Raw genomic sequence first — 20,194 nt, forward strand, 5'->3', positions numbered from 1 at the left:
AATGATCTGGTGATCTGATCGTAAATGGCCACCAGGTTGGTCTGACAGGACCTGCCACTGATGAACCCATGCTGGTTGCCCCTAAGCATGCAGTCCCCTGCTGGCCCCTTCTGGATGTGTGCCAGCATAATTTTCTCGAACAGCTTGCCTAGGATCAAGGTAATACTAACCAGCCTATAGTTTCCCGGGTCCTCCTTCCTGCCTTTTTTGAAGATGGAGACCATGTTGGCCCTCTTCCAGTCCTCCAGTACCTCACCAGAGCACCATGAGTGCTCGTAAAGTTGTGCCAGGGGACTGGCAATGACCTTGGCCAGTTCCTTTAGAACTCTAGGGTGGAGATCATCTGGACCGGCTGACTTGAATGCGTCCAACCCCTCCAGAAGCTCCCTAACTAAATCCTCGCTAACTCGTGGACCAGGTGTGCCTCCCCCAGGGCCCGAGGGGGGCCCTGAAGGGAGGTGGCTGTTCTGGTCCCTACTTAGGAAGACGGAGGCAAAGAAATCATTAAACATGTTAGCTTTGCCATCTGGTGTGACAAGCAAGTTTCCTCCATCAAGCGATCAGGGCTCCTCCTGGCCGCATCATTAGTGCCCACATGGACTAGGACCATGGGGTAATAATCGGTGGGCTGGATTACGGTCTTGAGCATCCCTTTCATGTCCTGAATCCTCGCTCCAGGTAGGCAGTATACCTCGCGTGCCGAGGGGTCCCGGCGACAGATGGGGCCCTCCGTACCTCTCAGGATGGAGTCACCAATGATGATCACGCGACGCTTCTTCCTCCTGGCCTTCTGTATGTTTTGTTAGATGTATTCCATCTCTAACTTCTATGACTCTGTGTCTTTCCAACAGAAAGGTTTGATGGAAGGATCACAAAGTAATTAAAAGATCATTATAGCCTTTGAAAACAATATAGTGGTGCTTGGAAAACAAAGGTTTTTGGTTGGAAATATGAGACTAATTTGTGTATGATCTATTATTCCGGTTAGTAAGTGGATTGAATAAAGATCCTGTGTACATATTTGAATGCCAAATTAGTATTTAAAAAAATGAACAGTTCAAGTCTCTGAGTCATCGGGAGGTTTGGGGGGGAATGCGTAGGGAGGGAGGCAGTTGATTAGTTTAAATTATGTCCATGATATCCTCTGAGATTAGGCCAGTTTAAGCTGCACACAGTGAAATCATGTTAGCAAGTCTGACATCAAAGCATAGAACTAATATGTAACAGAGGAAAGAGGGTGAACCATAGCTGATGGCATGGTTTGAAGTACATGGACTGCAATTCAGGCAAAATTGGTTTTGCCAGGACTGGAAAAGCTACTTGCTGGTCCAGAAACATGGGAAAGCAAGAGCTATGTCATGCCATTGTCAAAGACTGCTGCATCACATAAGTTATTTAACTAGAGGGGCAAAGTTTTTGCATCATCAAAAATGAATTAGGAAGATTTGATGTTCTGTTAATTGATTTGTTGTGTTCTGTGATAGCAATTGATGTAATTCCTGATCATATTTATTTCCATTCTTTCTACTGATTTGTCCAGTGCAAAAAAAATAAGAAAAGATAATTTAGCATTGTTGAACATTGTAGGTTGACAGCATTTGAAACTCCAGATATGGTGATGAATTGAACCCGATCTCCTTTACTATGATGTATTAATGTTATTTTGATCCATGCTCTTTCAGAATTACATTGATCCCATTAAGTTAAGTAGCTTGCCATCTAAATTGGTTTACTTGCCTATATTAATCCCCTTTACTATGTGCCAGAAAAAGAAATGTAAATCAGTTTGGTGATATGTTGAATTCGTTGTTTAATACGTTAAAGATTAGTGCCATATTGGGCAGTTGAAATATATTTTTCCTGATTGCCAAACTCAAATACTTAAACTTATTTTTATAACCTTTTGAGAAACACATTTACATGACTGCATGAGTCTTCATATCTATGCTAAATTTTTGCTCAACTAGGCAGATTTTAGGAGATGAGATACTTTGGAAGAGGATATATAGCAGGTTCTTTCCCTTCCAAAAAATAGAAGATATCCTACAGGCATGCATTATATATTCTCCAATCTTTACTTTTCATTGGAGGGAGATTTTTATTTCCATCTTTTTGTCAAATTAATATCCATGTGCCACACTATATGGGAGAACAGATGAAGAGAAGTCTTAGCAATGTAATCTCAGCTCTTGCTGTGGTAACATGCTTTTAGCATGCTCAAAGACCATTTCTCCTGACTAATATGCATTACTGAAGCACTGTCTTTTCTTCCTTTAATAAATGCACCCCCTTAAATAGGCTCATAAACTATAGTGTTGTTGCCATCCTTTCCTTTGGCATCATCACACCAGGAAGCATTATAACTCAGTAGTCATTTTATCAGATTATTAACACACTACTAAGCCAATGGGCTCTAAAGAAAGACACATATTTGGAATTGAGGCTAGACTGGTGATTTTGCCTGGTAGATTTTTGTGTTTTAGTAACTGGAATTGTCCACAATAACACAGGAGAAGCGAAACCACTGATACTAGTAAACAAGATGCACTGGAACAACTAATAGTGTTGAGTTGAATTCCCATCAGTAGAAACTTTTAAAGCATGATCGATTTTCTTTAAAAGAAAATATTCCAGTTCAACCATAGCTATTGGACTGAAAACAGAAATCAGTTCAGGAGAGACTGATGGCATGTGCATGGAGTAGGTCAGATTTGATGGTTGCAGTGGTCCCTTTTGATTTTAAGATCTTTGGCTCTAGGAAGCAAGTTCTGAACTTCGTTTGCAGGGAGATCAGTGGAAGTGTAAAGGTCACTTTTAGTCATTGTTATTCTCAGCTTTTGACATCAGTAGTAATAATAGCTTCCCGCCATCATACCCCAGGAGCCTCAGCTTCCCCATTAGTCTTTTTCTTGAAATATCTTTTATTTATTTGGCTTTCCAACAGTGACATACCTACTCTGTTGTCATTCTTTACCTCTTACAGATTATTACATTACTGTGAAAGCACTTTGGGCACCAACCAAGTATATTGCTAAATCATTTTGCCTTTGTTACATATTTTACGCTGTGCTTTGTCTGGATTTTGTCAAGGGGAATCTTGGGCTTGCCCTGTTGAAGTTGGCTATAGAACTCATCTTGACTTAATGGGAAGGGATCATGCCCTTTTCTTTTATCTATGAAGGAACAATATTCAAAAACAATAATGTTAATTAATAAAATAGTGGCTGCTTATAGTAGTGCTTTCAGAATCAGTGACACCCTGGTTATACCCTAGGTTCTTTGGTGCTCAGACTTTCTTCTTAATAAGCATTTGTGCAGTACCTAGTACAGTAGAGCCTCATTTTAATTGGGCTGTTACTGGAACATAAATAAATAATAATGATAATAAATGTGATTTGTTTTTTTCACCAAAAATCTTAAAGCCCAGATATGAGCAGGTCTAGGATTTTGAAAATGGGAGTGTAGATTGTGTGATGCATTATCACGTGTAACACATCATCCACTTTTCTCCAGTTAAAGAGAAACTAGAATTTTTACTAATATGCTAGGGGTCTAGCATTATATTACTCAGTGTAAAATCAAAGCAAAACCAAATTTAACTTTACTGGAATGTGCACTGATTTGTTAGATTATATATTCATTCTAAAAAACAAAACAAACTAGCCAAAAAATAGTCAAAATAGTCAAAAAAGATTGTTTTATTGGTCCTATACATCTCTTAAATATATATCTCTTATTCAGACTTGTGAAACAAAACCTTGTTTTCCTGAGCATCTTGACAGTGCCTCCATTACTTCCCTGTCAGTCATTTCCACACCAGAGTTAATATAACTACACATGAGTTAAGGTTTTTAGCTAGAGCTAAAAACAAACTGCAGGACTTTGAAATAGAAGAGAGTCATTACCAGGAATGGCTAACAGACAGCAAAATTGCAGAGGAAAGGATAGGTTAAATAATCAAATATCAAGACCATTAAAAAGGAGAGAGGGTTGTTTTAATACCTGTGGACTGAAAATACCAGGAATCAGGTAGATTTTAATGAGCCATGAAGTCAAATGGCTACCTCAATGCTGCCTAAATAGAAATGCCACTGCCTATCCCAGGCAGTTGTTTTCAAGTTTGGATGGATTAAGAATCAAAGGGGCAGGGGAGCAACTGCACCACTGCAAATGCACCACTGAAACTCCTTCCCCCCACCTCCCTCAGATCCACCCTGAGTGTTTACAAGCATAAAGAAATGCACACATTACCAGTTGTGGAAACACATATTCAAATATAATGTGATCTGTATTTTTCAGTATAAAGAAATGGATTTGTTTATGCAAAGTAACATCACAAAAAAGAAAAAAAATTTGAAATAAAAAGCAATATTTCAGAACTGTTAAAGGTATTCAGTAATTTAATCCTTTGGTTCATTGAAAGTTATATTGGCATTAATTTTAGTATTTTCCACATGGAGCTTGGACATTTTGCTAAAATGTCTGTCAAAAACTCAACACTGAGATCTCAACACCTCTTCTGAAAACCAGTGTAAATATATAGTCTTCTTTTTGGCCTTGTTAAAAATGCTCTGTAGATGAGAAATCAAAAAACAGATCAATACCTTGACTTTACAGAAGACAGCCCTAAAGCAGAGTGTGTGCTCAGAAGTAATGCTTCTCCATGTCCTGGGCTTTCTGCAAAAGGAAATGTTATACAAATATATACATATAGATACCTCTGGACATTTTAGAAAACTCTTTAGGTGTCCACTCTGTTCTAAAATCCTCACTGATTTAAAAAAAGAATTTGTTGCATACTGGCGTGTGGGTGGTCACCCAAAGTGTGGGTGTAGTCCAGGTTGACTCCCAAGAGAGCTGGGGCTGGTATTAGAAATGGATTCAGAAGTCATAGCCAAATTCAGGATGAGCCAGGACTGGTTGGTCCAGGAGACTGGCAGGTCTGCAGGGGGGACAGGTATGGGGAGGGAGTTGGTGTGTCCAGGGGCCTGCTCCTGCAGGGGTGTGCTGGTTGAGGGACTAAAAATAGCCCAGTCAAGTGGAGGGGTGTAAAAACATCGCAGCACCAGGGCTGGGCTTTCTCAACCCCAGGAGTGCTCTGGGAATGCGTACAAGCATTCATAAGGCAGGTTACCCCATTTTAGGTCAGGTCTAATCCTAAAATTAGTTCTCATTTAACAAGAACTAACTTTACATTGGGCATGCAATTTTTAAAGTGACCTAAGGCCTGCAAATGTTTGTGCACACATTTCAATTACCCTGAGCTTGGTTAAGGCAATCTAAATGCATTGCTTGTATGTAACCTTAGTGTCTTTTAAAGCTACTTTTTAACAATGGAAAAGTTGGGGGGTTTTTGCTCCCAGCCAAACTAGTTTCATCTCCAGTGAAGGAGATCACATTGTGTTCATTTGAAATGATCTGTTATTTCACAATGGCAAGAGGAAAACCCTCTTAAATTGTAGCTAGAAGGCAAAGTCACTTACTTAGGATGTGACATATATCCCTTCTGTAGAGCATACCAACATGTATCAATAAAAATGTTGAGGTATGTTAACTAGTTACAGTAACAGCATTTAATATTAAAGCTGAACTCTTACCTGTAGAAAATCTCTGACGGTAAGAACAGCTAAAAAGCTTTTTGAAAGTAGAACTTGGTGTATTTGAAGAAGATCTGATACTGATCTTGTTCTACACTGCAATGGTCAGTGAGGCTAAGCTCAGTGAAGTCAGCTGCTGTACAAAATCAAAAGGTGTTTCAGTTGCTTAGTTTAGGTAAGAACAAAAGTTTAATTATTACTGCCAGATCCTATAACTAACGTGAGACATTTAAGGATTGAATTATTCTATCACTTTTATTTCTGAGGAACAGTGTTCAAAAGCATTCAGTATTAAGCTAACTCCACTGTCTTTGAAGACAATTGGGCATACAATGCCGTTCTTCAGAAGCATAATTAAACCAGCACAGAGAGTTCTTGAAAATCACTCCAGTGAAAATCCACTGATCTCATTTCTTCAATCTGTCTGGTACCCAAATTATTCGCATGCTCCCAGCAAACAAGCCAATCTGTGAAATCCACATTTCACATGTTTGTGAGAGTATACATGTGTCAGTCATTGGTTGATCTACACAGGGCACATCTACACAAGACGCTTAGTGTGCAGCAGGCTAATTCTACTGTATATTAGCACACGTGGCAAAAAACATGCTGATGTGCTAATGCACAGTAGAATTAGTCTACATTATCCACCACAAAAAGATTGTGCACTATTGCTACTGTGCATTAGTGCCAGCTACTGCACATTTATATAGAGCTATGTACCTCATATTAGAGCTACTAAACATAATGCTCAATAGCAATAGCACATTAATGCACCTGCAGATGTGCCTGCCATGTAGTACAGAATAAAATGATGCATAAAATGTGGGCCAAATTACCTTTTTCCAAAACACATTTGTAATTTTTTTTTAGTCTCTTCACCATTACTGAATTATTTTAACTGTATTCCAAATGTCTAGATTTTAGATTTGATTTGAAATATATTGAAAATTATTTGGAAGATATAATGCTGAGTGTGGCTTATTTTCAGTCCTCATCTGACAGAATGGATATCTGGCAGCTTTAGTCTATTTCTATCAAAGACTTTTTACAATTAACCAGAGACATTTTCATGTACTAAAACCTTCAGTATTTGAAGTCATATTTTTCCTTATCTCATGCACACTCCTGTTTGCCTGTAACTGTGACCCCTTATAGGATTTTCTGTTTCCTTGCTTGTGCATATTCATTTTTATATTCTTTCTGATGGAGCCATGGTAGAATAAAAGTCATGATATGAACTTGTTATTGCAGATGTGCTCTTTTTTTTTTCCAGGGGCCTCTTAGCTGGCAGCTTCACAGAAACACACTATTTAAAGGACGGCACTGATGTTGTTCTTGCATACAATTACACGGTAAGGTTTGTGTTTTGGAGGGTAGATAATGCTACATCATTAAAACACATTAACGCTGCCAGGATTTCAGGTACCTAGGATGATTTAAAATAGCTGCATAACCTTTTCAGATGTTCCCCTTTTAGATGTTGATTTCTGTTTTCCTAGGCAAGGATTTTTAAGGAGAGATTTTCAAAATGAAGGTAGGTAGGTTTTTTTACCATTGTCTCTCATTAAAATCTATGAGATTTGTATAGCTAAATGTAAGCAGCAGAACCTTGTGACAGGCTGCAAGCAGCCATTGTTGCACATAATAAGGAGGGAAGCCCTGATTCAGTTAGAAAGACAGCCCTGACCAGCTGGTTTACGCAGTGCAGAAGCTCACAGAAGGGGATTCCAAGGTCTCTTTGGCCTACCGCACTGCAAAAGCCAGATGTGTCTTTTGTTTTTTGTTTTTATTGAATCAGACTCCACGACAGTTTAAGAAAATTGGGCGGCCTGTTCTTTGTTAAAATCAGCACAAAATGCCTTTTTTTCTTTTCCGTAAATAATTTAAACTGTTCTTTATAAATAAACAACTGCTTTAAGGCACTAACATTTGTGTCCTTTGACAGTAAATATGAACTCCTTAATTAAAAGCAATGCAGCAAGTGATTTCAATTACCAAGTTTATCTTGTAACTGACTGGGTAGACCCAACTCCTATGGCATATTAGTTTTGTTATTTATTTATTGTATCAACAGAAGCATCATTCTTCAGGTAGTCATCTGTAATGGGCCTTACTGATGTCAATGGAAGGAATTATCATCATGCACATCATTTCAGTGCCACCAAAGTGTCTTCATTATACCCAGACATTATAGCCAAATAAAGCAGTCAATCTTTCAAAACACAAAGCATTCATCTCTTTTTTGGTAGATGCTCATCTCTGGTTGCAAATTACTACAAGACAAAAATCACTGTTCATTTTATAAATCTATCTTTGGAAAACTGTACAATATCAACACATTACTTCTCAGCATTACCTTATAAAGGGAAATAACATTATCTGTGTTATTGATGTGCTGAAATTAAACAGAAAAAGGCTGGTAAATGAAGGAAAATTTCAAAATAGTTAAAAACTAGTAATATTAAAAAAAATTAATATACACATTTTGTTTGGCTCACCATTGCAGCAAACCAATCTTAACTAGCTGTTTATTGCTGACTTTAGAAAGGACTATTCTTTAAAAATACATTTAAAAGAAATATTTGAAGTAGATACAGAACTTTAGCACATTGATAATGGCAGAAAGCCCCAGATAAATAGTACAAACTATTAAGTTTACTACCTAAAAAATTCATTTTAGGAGACCAACAAATGCATTTTTGATCAAGGGCCACTGCACTATTGTTTAAAAGAAATAAGTCTTTGTGAAGTCCTGTGATTTGATTTTACATTTCTTTTTCATTCAGGGCAGCTAAATTATCTGTAAGGGGATAAATCAAGTCCCTACTCTAAGATTACTCAGTCAAGCTCTGCCTGTAGGTAGAAACTAAATCAAGTTTTGGATAATATGCTATATTGAAACCTAGGTCTGAGAATTTGTTCAGTGTGGATGTCACTATTGTACTCTTTCTGCATTAATAGGTCCATAAAACTATATAATTGTCAAAAGTTAACCACTGCTTTGTTACTTAATGGTATGAACTAAAGCATAGTTTTTCAATACAATAAGTAAACTGTAGGAATGATTAGTATTTAGGGTATCCTCTACTTTATAGAGTAGTTTGCAACTGCAAAAGCCTTTTTTTCAAGGGGAAAAAATCCTGTAGCTCAGCTGAGTTACTGAGCCAGAAATCAATTTTCTACCAATCCAATCGCAGGATATGCTCTGATAAATTTACAGTTTGAGGTATTGAACTTGAAGGAACTTTACTTTCTTGCAGCATGTGAATCTTTAAGAAATTATGAAATTGAGTACAAACAAGGAGTTCAGAGTTAATAAAATGTCAAGTTGTGTGTGAAGGGGAAAACTCAGGACCCTTGTTCTAATACTTTCCCTGATAATAGTGGTTACACTTTTGCAGCAGTCTCTATCAGAGGAGCTGATAGTATCTCTTTCCTATTCCACTGGATAGTTCAGTTCTTATACCGAGCACACAGGGTTGTCTAGTTTACAGGTATAAACTATTTTCCTGCCTTTTTTAGATTTCAGACTGCTATTATCACTTTTGGAGATACTAATATTACCAGACTGTTTCAGCGTCACTGAATGAGAGCTCAGGTTTTTCTCTGCTTAAGTACTGGGTCATTTTAATATCAAGTAGAAATGGTAGGTCCATACCTAACTTGCATGCCCTTTGTAATTGTAGGTTACGCAAACATGTAGAGAAGAGTCAGTACGTGGAATTTTTCTTCTTTTTTGTAACTGTCTTTAATACATTGCAAGAGCTTGGAAAAGATGATAAAAACACCAACACCACATTTTTTTTCTGTTTATTTACTTCAGCAAGTCATGTATGTTTGTCCAGCAATTACCCACTGTTGTTTTGTATTCAGCAACATTGTCTCATGATCAAAGTACAAATGTTCTAAATAAACATTTTTATGGGGCATAATTAAATTTGCCAGAATTTCATATCTGAATTATCCTTGTTTGCCCCAGTCTTTTCACGGTTATTGCTTTCTGTAACAAAATCAAGGTGGTCTTTAGAAATACGCTATTTGAGGCTGCATAATTGAAAACCATGCAACGACACTGAAAAGGTTAATTAATGCAGCTAGATGTAAATGAATTGAGTAATAAAAAGGCATAGTGAGATGACTGTCAGGTTTAAACATGAGTGATAACTTCTCTTTGCACGAATAAGATAGCAACCTTTTACAATGGTGTTTCAGCTTCCAAATGGCAGTCAGAGGAGTTGTGAATACAAAAATGCTGGACGTGACACAATCATTACTTTCCAGCTGGTCACATAACTGGGAAAGTAATATAACCTTTAGTCAACAATAAAATTAACCTTGATTCCAGAGACATACATATCTGTGTGGTGAAGGAATTTGTGTTGTCGTTGCCTTTTGCAAGCAGTTAGCTTATTAAAGTAATACAATAACCCAGCCACAACATGGAAATGGGATTGTTGTCTCTCAGAATAGAAGACCCTCTTATTCTTGATTACTCTCAATAATGCGAAACTACTCTGTTGGGTAATTCAATAAAATTCTTCCCTTCCAACCTACCTTTCATTTTCTCAAGCCATAGGTTTGGGATTGGTTTTATTAAACTTCACAGTATGCCTAATTACTTCCTATAGATCTACATCTTATTACTAAAGACAATTTGCATTGAAGTAAAATGTTGGTGTCAGGGTGATTTGTTCTGCTGCTTAATTTTATAAGATGTTCCATATCATAGCTTGCAAATAATATAATCAAAGAGACAATAGTTTTCACAGTCATATATTTTGAAACCTGCTGTTGATCTTTAGTAAATTAGGGACACTGGGTATTGGTATAGAGACTCTTGTAATCTATCATTAAATATTGAGAGTGTTATTCAATATTTCATGGAGGCAGAAAGATGCTATCAATAGGATTCAGGATGCTGTAGCTGAAACCAGAGAGGGTTTTAAGATAAATAGGACTCAGAAACCTATAAAAAAAACCCAGGGCTTTGCATATAATTTATGATTGCTAAAATGTTTTACTTTTCCTCTTTTTTGCAATTAGGGTCACTGCTACTACCATGGAAATGTGCAAAGATACCCTGATTCTTCAGTTAGTCTCAGTACCTGCTCCGGACTCAGGTAAGTGACTTCTCTACAGGCATCTAGGAGCCTTTACTATATTAAATATCCTAGTAGCTGATGAGGCTTTGGTTTGCCCTTTTCTAAAAAAACATTTGGTTTGTATGTGATGTTGCACCCTCATTATTAAACTTAGATGTGGGAACCAAGAATGAGAGACTGTCTTGCAGCTGAATAGAGGAGGGCATCCAAAAGTCCCATGGTAGCTCCCGCAATTGTGACCATCTTAACGTATACTGGTAGTCTGTTCTGACCATACATTGGCTGATATGTCCATAGGATTTGCAAAATGTGATTTCCTTTCAGTTCTCTGCATCCTCACAGCCATTCCCCCATTTTAGTGAGCCATGGTATCCACTAGGAATGACAGAACTGCTGTGCAGCTACTAACTTTTGCAGCTTCAAACAGCCCAGTAGTTCTGAGAATTTGATATGGTAAAGCTTAATAAACTGTGTTAATGAAAGATATGACACTTAACGTTATCATCTATACTACTTGTTAACAAAAATTAATATTTTCAAGGAAAATAAATTAAATTAACTGATTTAATAATGTCTCAGGTTACAGAAAGATGCCGACTGATAATGTTTTTTAAATACATGGTGGACACAACTCAGGAAACAATTACCTGCCTTAGCTGGACAATCTGAGACTATTTATTCATAAAGCCATTCCAAATCACAGTAATTAAGTGTAAATTGGCTCTAGTGTTCTCCCTGGAAAATCAGTGTTCCTGTCAAATTTCCAGCTGTCTCAGACTTTCTGGTTTGTTTAAATAAAATACAAACCGCACAAGTAGTTGGGAACTCCCCATCCCTTTGTTTTTACATTTTGCCTGGCCATGGTATTGTCAAGGCTTTGATATTGTAGTTTTGGCGATGGTGGGAGTAGAAAGGGGAGAAAACAGTGAAGCAATTAATTACCAAAATTCTTGCCTCCATTAAAGGAATGATTTTGGTCATACTTAGTAGGACTCCATTAGTGCCTTCCACCAAGAAGATATTTTTAGGGATACTTTTTCTATATCCCTAGCTTGTCTCCCAAAGTTTACTCTTTTTAACTTATTAAATGCAGCATTATAGAAAGCACATATGCTATTGTTAAGGCAGTGCCTCTTAACTATTTCAAACAGCTGTATATTTAAGATGAAAACAGAGCTAAAGATGCCCGCTGTGGTTGATAGAAATTGCATGTTCTTTGCCCAAACAGGTTTTCCCATATTTCCCTGCCAATGCATTTCAACCATATTCTAGCAGAAGATCAGCTAGGGGTGTGAGTATATCCCAGTATCCATACCTGTTTAACTATCCACTTCTCTGTTGTGACAGCTCAAAGAATAATCCATATCCAGTTTTGCAATAGGGACACCTATTGACTTGGTCCATAAAACACATTTCAACTCCTGGCAGGCAATAATACCTGTCAATAATTTGAGTGTGATTTGAACCAGGAATGTGTAGTTGAAAGGCTCTTACAATATTGGTTTCTGGAACCACTCATTCCCTTTAATACAATGAGTTAGAAGTAAAACGCCAGATAATGCAAAATGCTGGGGACTTGCTACAAAATCCTAGGAGCTATCAACACGTTGCAGGATTGAGCTCACAGTACACTGTATACCTCTCCCAGGAACACTTTTGATACATTTAGCAATGTGTCCCTTTAGAGTTTATGTGGAAAGATTTACTGCACTTGATCCAGCCTGAGACAAAATATGAGAAGAAATATGAAAGTGTAAGACAACTTCACAGCTTACTGCTGACGTCTCTTGTGTCAGAAACTTTATAAAGTGCATATAGAGCAGTTATTAGCATGAATGCTTTATTAGTTATGCACAAAAATTCTTTAAAACAATGCAAGATATTGAGAGCCGAGGCAGTAATTTGCTCCTTAACACACTCTATTGTATCTGAGTGTTGTATAAATTAGGGCATAATATATAACAATGCAAAGTTGAAGTATTAGAATTTCCCTTGCTTTTGTTGCTTTCCCCTCCAGGCTCTGTTCTGATCTGATATAGTACAAGGAATTCTAGATCCATGTAGAATTTCACAAGAAAGCATTGCATTGCAGCCAGGGGCAATGAAGGGAGAGTCTGGTGCTCAGAGATATACTCTGTTTGGCTCTGCCACATAGCTGCTATGTAAATTCAAACACATCAACTAACCCTTCTGTCCCTCAGTTTCTCCAAGTGGAAAATGTGGACAATCATTCTTACCTTTTTCCCCATAGTGTTGCCCGAGGCTTCACATTTAGTGCCATAAGATCTTCTAATGAAAGAAAATGCATATCTCATTTAAATTTTACAATGCCAGCATTCTCCCATGTGAAACTAAGTCATCATTTTGGACTCTTTTTCCATTTATTTAGGAATACTAAGCATATTTTCCTATAGAGTAAGTGGTTAAAAGGCTAGAAACTGACTCCAAAGGGCAGGTTACACCTTTTAGAAAGCTATAAAGCATAAATATACCTAATGGCACATAGCTAAGCACTTAGGATATGTCATTAGCTTATAAATACGGCATTTGATTTTTATGCCTGTCTTGTGTTGTACAAAGGATAGTGTGAACTTGGAAAATTCAGATGAGGTTTGTAAAGCTCCATCTGTTCTGTACATGGAGAGCTAGGTATAGAGCTAGGTATAGAGATAACTGAAACATGTAGCGAGAGAAAAGGACTCATTACTTTTCTCCATAGACACTCACATATTCCCACTGTGATGCATCCCCTCAGACACAACATTAGAATGTCTTGCTTCACTTAGGATTACAATGATATAAATACTTGGAGCGATGCTGATAACTACCTAAAATGTAGGTTAAGCGAGAATGTAATCTCACTGTTATCTGTATACAGCTTAGCTTCTTTGGAGGAGGAGGAGCTGAGTGGCAGAAGAGAGACTCTATTCATTGAATACATGAAATGAGTAGGATGGATAGTCAGTGCTTCCAGCATTTCTCTCCGGATAAGAAAGCCAATTAGATATCAAGACTCCTGGGAAGGTGAACGTTTGGACAAGGCAAAGTCATTTCCTTCCTGTCCTACAAAAAGTACTCTGCTCTCTTTCCCACCAGAGAGGCCCTTTAGTTAGCAGAATGCAAAGTTATCTTCTGGGCATGGTTTATAGCCCCCGTGTCCAGATATGCTCGTGAAACCTTACATTTGTACTCACCTGCATGTTCACTTTTCTAGTACCTACCCTTGCATGGTTATGAGGACAGAATATAAAGCCCATTCATCTGTAGAGTTTGCATGTAAGCACCCCTTACCTGAAGGTATAGGTGCAATTGCTGGAGTGCTGCTCAAGTACATACATTAGTGAAAGCCATGTTGAGAGCTCCCTAACAAGCAGAGCCTGTGAAATTTTGGTGAAATTTTCAGAAGTGCATCAGTAATTTAGGAACATGAATATCATTGGAACTTCTGTTCCTGAATTGTTTACATCCTTTTCAGAAAATCTAGATGTGTCCAAGTGTTCTACAGAATTGCTAAATAATAAAGACAACATATTTACATATATGCGATATATTTAATAACTGCAACCCAAAAAGAAAATGTAAGAAGTCGTATTTTTGTGATGCATTATGTGGAACCAGCAACATCATGTTCCATCCATTTGCCCAATAATCTGTATGAACGTGTTACATATGGTTAACATTTTGGATGTTGTGAAATGGGGCAAAACTTTAATTTAATCATAACTATGCAGTATGTTTTCTTGGTGAAATTTTTCAAGCTTAGTTTTTTCTTTTCTGTCCAGGAAGGACATTTTTGGGCAACTTCATGTTACGTGGTCAGTGTAGTCCAGAAAGATGAGAGTTTGGAAAAAGAGAGGGTTATTTCACCTTTTGGCAGATAACTTAATTGGACTGTGAACTACTTGATCTTGAGACATTTTACATACCAAAGCCACTGGGGTTTTTAACTTCAGCATTTAATGGAAGTTATGGACCCTTTTTAAAGCTTTATGGAAGTTATGCCTGTGAAGGCTGGCAAACCACAAAGGCTGGCAAAACATTTTGGAGCAGCATTTTTATGGAAGTTATGGACCCTGCTTTATGGACCCCTTTTAAAGCTGTAGCTGGTTTTTTTATTTTTTATATGGATATATATATTAATTATAATAGAATTATATCCTTGCATGTACACATTTCTTGTTGATTCCTTGGTTTGACTCCCCTCTGGTTTCTTTGTGAGCACAGCATTTCTTTCACTGTTCTGGCAATCCTAGAGTGAGTGACACTTTTTTCAGCTGCTTCTGCATCGTCATTCCCATCAATTGCATTGCCTTGGGAATTTAAAAAAGGAGAAAATAAAAACTTCTAGAGGCTGTATGATTTATAAAAGCTCCTTACAGATCCTAAATCTGAGGCCAGGTTTCACTTGAGGGTGTCTGCCGATTCCCTCGATTACTTACTACACAGCAGGACAAGGTATTTCATTAAAATGTCATTGATGTTACCTTCCTTTCCTCTTTCCTTTGTTCCTTCCTTCCTTCCTCTCACTCTTCAGCTCTATTTCCTAGTCCATCTTGTCACCCTTCTGGTAAAACTCACTTATAACACTTCCTCTGATAACACACAATTACTGTACCTTGACTTCCAAGTATAGGACATTAAATCCTGTTATCACTCTCATTGAATTCTGGGTTTCAGACCTATATGTGGTCACAGTGGATAAATCTGTCTTGCTATGTAAAAGGATTAACCTGCTACCTAGGTGTTACAGTAGTCTCTGAATAATTTCTACATCCTGTGCTGTGGAATACATTTGTCAGGTTGATGAAGGGCATTAACTAGCATACAGCAAGTTTGTGTGCACAGGAGATATACTTACATGAAAATACCATTGTGGCTGCCTTTGGATCTAAAAACAGAAAAAGATTATTTTACCTTCAACCTTGATTTCTTGTCTTTTTTTGAGTTACATCAAAACTCTTATTATTTTGATAGAGTTCTATGTAGGTAATACTGCTACTACTGCTGTGGTTACCTAGCTCTTACTAGTACGTTTTAATAGGTATATTTAAAGAGATTTACAAAGGATATCACTATTGTTATCCCCATGGAGGTACTGAAACACAGAGGCTTGAAGGGACTTGCCTAAAGTCACCCAGAAAACCAGTGGAACCCAGGTCTCATGAGTCCCAGTTCAGTGCTCTTTCCACTAGACAGTACAGTTACAAACTGTATTATAAGAGTATGAGGGCACTCTGGTGCAAACCCTAGAAAATGTGCCTGGCTAAAACACTCATTGATGCTAATACATTTACGCTAAGATTGGACCCTGAATTTGGAAAATGGATGCGCACTTATATTTTATTTTTTAAAATGACACATTTCTTCTTTTCAAAGAGCCTTCATTGCAAACCTCTCCAAAACTTGACTGAATGCTACAATTATGCACTCACTTGTCCAGATCCAGACGTGCAAGTACATGTGGTTTGTGGCACCGTGGACCTCTTTGCCACACTACAAACTTCATGTGTTATACTTTAAAACATGCCCCACGCTGCTAATTTGCAGTGCTGGGGCAAAATTTACTACTGAGCTTTCCCAGTAGCAAAAAAAAAAAAAAAAAATCTTGGAAAAAAAAAGGGGGGCGCAAAGCACTTTAAAGTGCAATGTGCCAGGACAAATGTAGAGATGGGGGAGCAGGCAGCCCAAAGCCCTGGGCTGACTTCTCCCTATCTCCATGTGCTACTTCCTGGCTGGCTGGGGCAAAGGGTGCCTCAGCCTGGGGGCTGCCTGCCGGCTAGCCCTGCATCGAAGCACCCTGTGCCCCAGCCGTCCCTACTTGCAGCACATGAAGCAGCCAGGCAATGTGTCCTGCTGCAAACCACATAAGCGGGGACATCCACTGTTTATGCTGCTGCAGATGCACACCCCTGCCGGTGTGGATGAAGTCATTATATGGCTACGAACACTTCCGTAACTGGTTTGCACTGAAGACTCACCATGGATATACCACAAAGGCTGGCAAAACATTTTCCTCTAAAATCACAATTAAAAAGGAACTGACCCCTTCTGTAAAATTCTCCCAAGCTCAGCTTGTCTTCAGAATCATGAAACCTAAAAACATTTCTACAAAGATAATATAGACAGCCAAGGCATATTCAGATGACCATACGTGCCACTTATGTAGGCATTTGCTGTGCTGCTAATTTTCAACAAGGCGGGTTTTTTTGACACCAGGAGATCCCACACCAAAAAAACACGCAAAAAATCTGTGCCAAAAAAACCCGGGGTGGCGCACATGGCGGCAGTGTGTGCTGCCTGAAACTGGAGCCTGCATGCCTGGATCACCACTGCTGGAGCCCCAGGAGGCCCCCAGGATCCCAGGTAAGGCTGCCCAGGTACTGGCCCCAGCCTCTCCTACCCCATCCTGGGCAACTTACCATGCATCATAGCACACATGCATGAGCATTCCCCAGGGACAAGTAGCAGTGGCACAAAGTACATAATGCCTATGTACTACTTAAATGCTACTTAAACCTGTGTTAGCTAAGTGGTGCTTGGGCCTTGGGCTGAGTTTCCAAATAGGGATGATTCTCACCCAGTGTGACTACTCAATGTATACAAATATAATGGCCACCTATTTCTCAAATACTTAGGAAATTATATTGCACTTTCAATGCCAATAAGGTTACTATGAGTATAAGACTGAGATTAATTAAAACCAAATGTTTAATTGCATTCATGGATATCAGATGTATTGATTTACTTAACTTTCCCCTTGCAACACAGCAAAATAATATATCACAGCTTCACATAATGCTGCCCTAGCCAAGTTTTCCTTCAGCATCACAATTTCACAGACAAGCATACATTGATAGTTTATGTTGGCAGAGTCCCCTCTTCTGCTGACAAGTTGGAAAAGAAAAATCCCATTTATATTTTAAGAATTTCTAAAGCCTGTTGATTTATGAATTACAACTGGCTTTGTATTAGGTTCTGTAAAAAAAAGAAAAGAAACATATATATCCTTTCACTGTCATATATTAAATAAGCTGAATTATTCCCTCTAGTTACACTTCCCCTAATTGGGAGGTTCTTGGCAAGTCAAATAGCAATTAAAAACAAAAGTATTTATTTCATGTTTTGTTTAAATTCCCCTTCCTTGACGTGGAGGGAGGGAGAATTCCACACCACACTCCCATCCACACAGTCTATACTTTCCCTACTGGTGAGGAAGGAGAAGGGCCTGCCCTGTCTGTAGTAATGGACTGATCCTCTACTAGGTTGTCTGGAAAAGATAGAATCAAGGCTGTTTTGGGGTTGGAGTTGCTGATTTTTAGGCTATGGGCATGGAGCTTCTCATCCTGTACATGGGAGAAGGCAAGGACTAGATCATCTTCCTTTCTGTATGGAGGGGAAATGGAAGAAGCACAGTGGAGCACAAGAAGTTCTGTAAGGAGCTGAATAGTAGGAGAAGGTCAAGATTAGAGAATGAATCACACATGACAAATGCTGGTCATATCGTTAAATGAACTGCTGAGAGGGGCTCCGTAACTACAGTGAAGTTTCTTCTGCTCTCATGAAAGAGAAGCCCTGCAAATGAGCACAATTTTTTCCACCTTCTTCCTGAGTTCTTCACAGGCTTCCTCCAACGTAGGGACCCACAGCATCATTCTGTCACTTACAGAGGGAGCTGAAACAAGGGTTGAGACACTGGGACATCTTGAGTTCTCTACTGAGGACTCCTGCAGATCTCTTAAGACCCATAAAGAATCCCACCAGTTCATCTGTAGCACTTAAGTTGCTAATCCTGTCATCACTCAGACACGTTTGATGAATGCTATGATACTACACAGATAATACGTACCATTTTCTATTTTCAAACCAGTTTGCAAAATTGGAGACCATTCTGGTTCCCAAAAAATTTAATAGCAAAACTCCCATTTGGCTTCAGTGGGGGCTAGAATTGGCCATTAACTGATTGCTCTATCCTGGAAATATTTGAAAAGCTACATGAAAGTTGAACACAACAATATGTGACACAGTGGGCGCATCTAAACAAGATGCTTACTGTGGAGTTCCCTAATTAGCTCCATAGTAAACTCCCAGCATCAACACATGTAGCCATATTAGGCTGCAGTAAACTATTAAACACTGCTGTAGGTTAGTACTTGTAACTACTAATCTGTGGCAGTGTTATTTAGTACCACACAGTGCACGTGTAGATGCTGAAAGGCTGGCTGGGGCATGAAAGTGCTAAAGTGCAGGGGCTGCCTGCTGGCTAGCCCTGCACTGAAGCACCTTAGTGCCCCAGCCAGCCCCTCCACAGCACGTTGAGCCAGGTTTGAGCACCACTGGGCTGGCAGGCTGACTCCCCAAACATCTGCAAGCTGCTCCAACCTGGCTTGACATGCTGCAGTCCTGGGCACATATGTAAACATGGCGCCCTGGAGCCATAAACTCCCATGCAAACAACCCCTGAGTTTATTTAGTCGAATTAATTGCATGTTTAGATGCACCCAGTATTGCTCAACTCCTCTGGTAACTACTCCCGTCTATTTTGCTCACAAATGGTACACAATGACCTGCGTATTATATACCTACATGTTAGCTTGGCATGTATCAGGATTTTACTGAATTGGAACTAAAGACACAGGTTGTCAACTCAGTTTGCTTCTGGATTGCTGGGGAAGTGAGATCCTTTTTCTATGTCTGAGTTTTCTTTCTATAAAGTAGGAACAATGACATAGACTCCCTTTGTAAAGAGTTTTAAGATCTACTGATGAAAGGAATTATTAATTAGTTCTAAAAGCAGGCAACCAAGGTATGCAGAAGGTAGTTCTCCCAGAGAGGATCAGAAAAGTTCTGCTGTTTGTTCAGTCTTGGCTGAACTTAGCTGGTAATAGCCAAATCCAAAAGTCATTGTCAGTGGGATTCTGTCCATTAAATGAAGTGGGCACTGGATCAGATCCATAAAGCCAACTCCCCCATTTTATCATAACTACTCTGAAGGGACATAGGATGAGAGGTGATTTTCAATTAATTGGTGCCTAAATTATGGAGGGAACTATATTTTAATACAAAAAATAAATATGTGGAGCAGTTGCCCAAGATATGAATCTTGGGCAACGGATGTCTAGCAATAATTTTCTGACTTGATTTTTTCTTTAAATATTTTCCTTTTTTTTAGTTTTACACACAGAAATATTTAGTGTGCAGTATATTGATGGTGTAATTAAATGGCTTGTAACATTGACTACTTTTCATTTTTTAAAACAAAATACCAGTCAGCAAAAAATCCCAACTATTGGCTGTTTTCTTTTGAAAGAGAATATCCCAACTGAGCCATATCCTGTCTTGGCTCATTGGAAACATTTGTAGTATGCAGAAGACAGAAAATCCCATGTTCAGGAAGAAGCAGCAAAACCAGCGTAGGAGTAATAGAGCCTGTTTTGAAAAATCTATGACAGTGTATACGGAAAAAAGTAATTATGGATTTATATTATTTGTATT

The 20,194-nt window shown here is 38.5% G+C and overlaps 1 protein-coding gene across 6 annotated transcripts in view; it reads left to right on the forward strand.

The window, feature by feature from the left end:
* ADAM12 (ADAM metallopeptidase domain 12) overlaps positions 1–20,194 on the forward strand; it is a 335,949-nt gene that overhangs the window by 209,430 nt on the left and 106,325 nt on the right. For all 6 annotated transcript variants that reach the window (XM_019555704.1, XM_019555701.1, XM_019555702.1 and 3 more), the window contains 2 exons: positions 6,874–6,952; positions 10,644–10,720. In XM_019555704.1, the coding sequence (XP_019411249.1) occupies positions 6,874–6,952; positions 10,644–10,720 (156 nt within the window). The remainder of the gene's footprint in view (positions 1–6,873; positions 6,953–10,643; positions 10,721–20,194) is intronic.

The sequence above is a fragment of the Crocodylus porosus genome, unplaced genomic scaffold, assembly GCF_001723895.1.
Source record: "Crocodylus porosus isolate Cpor-Errol unplaced genomic scaffold, CroPor_comp1, whole genome shotgun sequence".
In the NCBI taxonomy this organism is placed as follows: Eukaryota; Metazoa; Chordata; order Crocodylia; family Crocodylidae; genus Crocodylus; species Crocodylus porosus.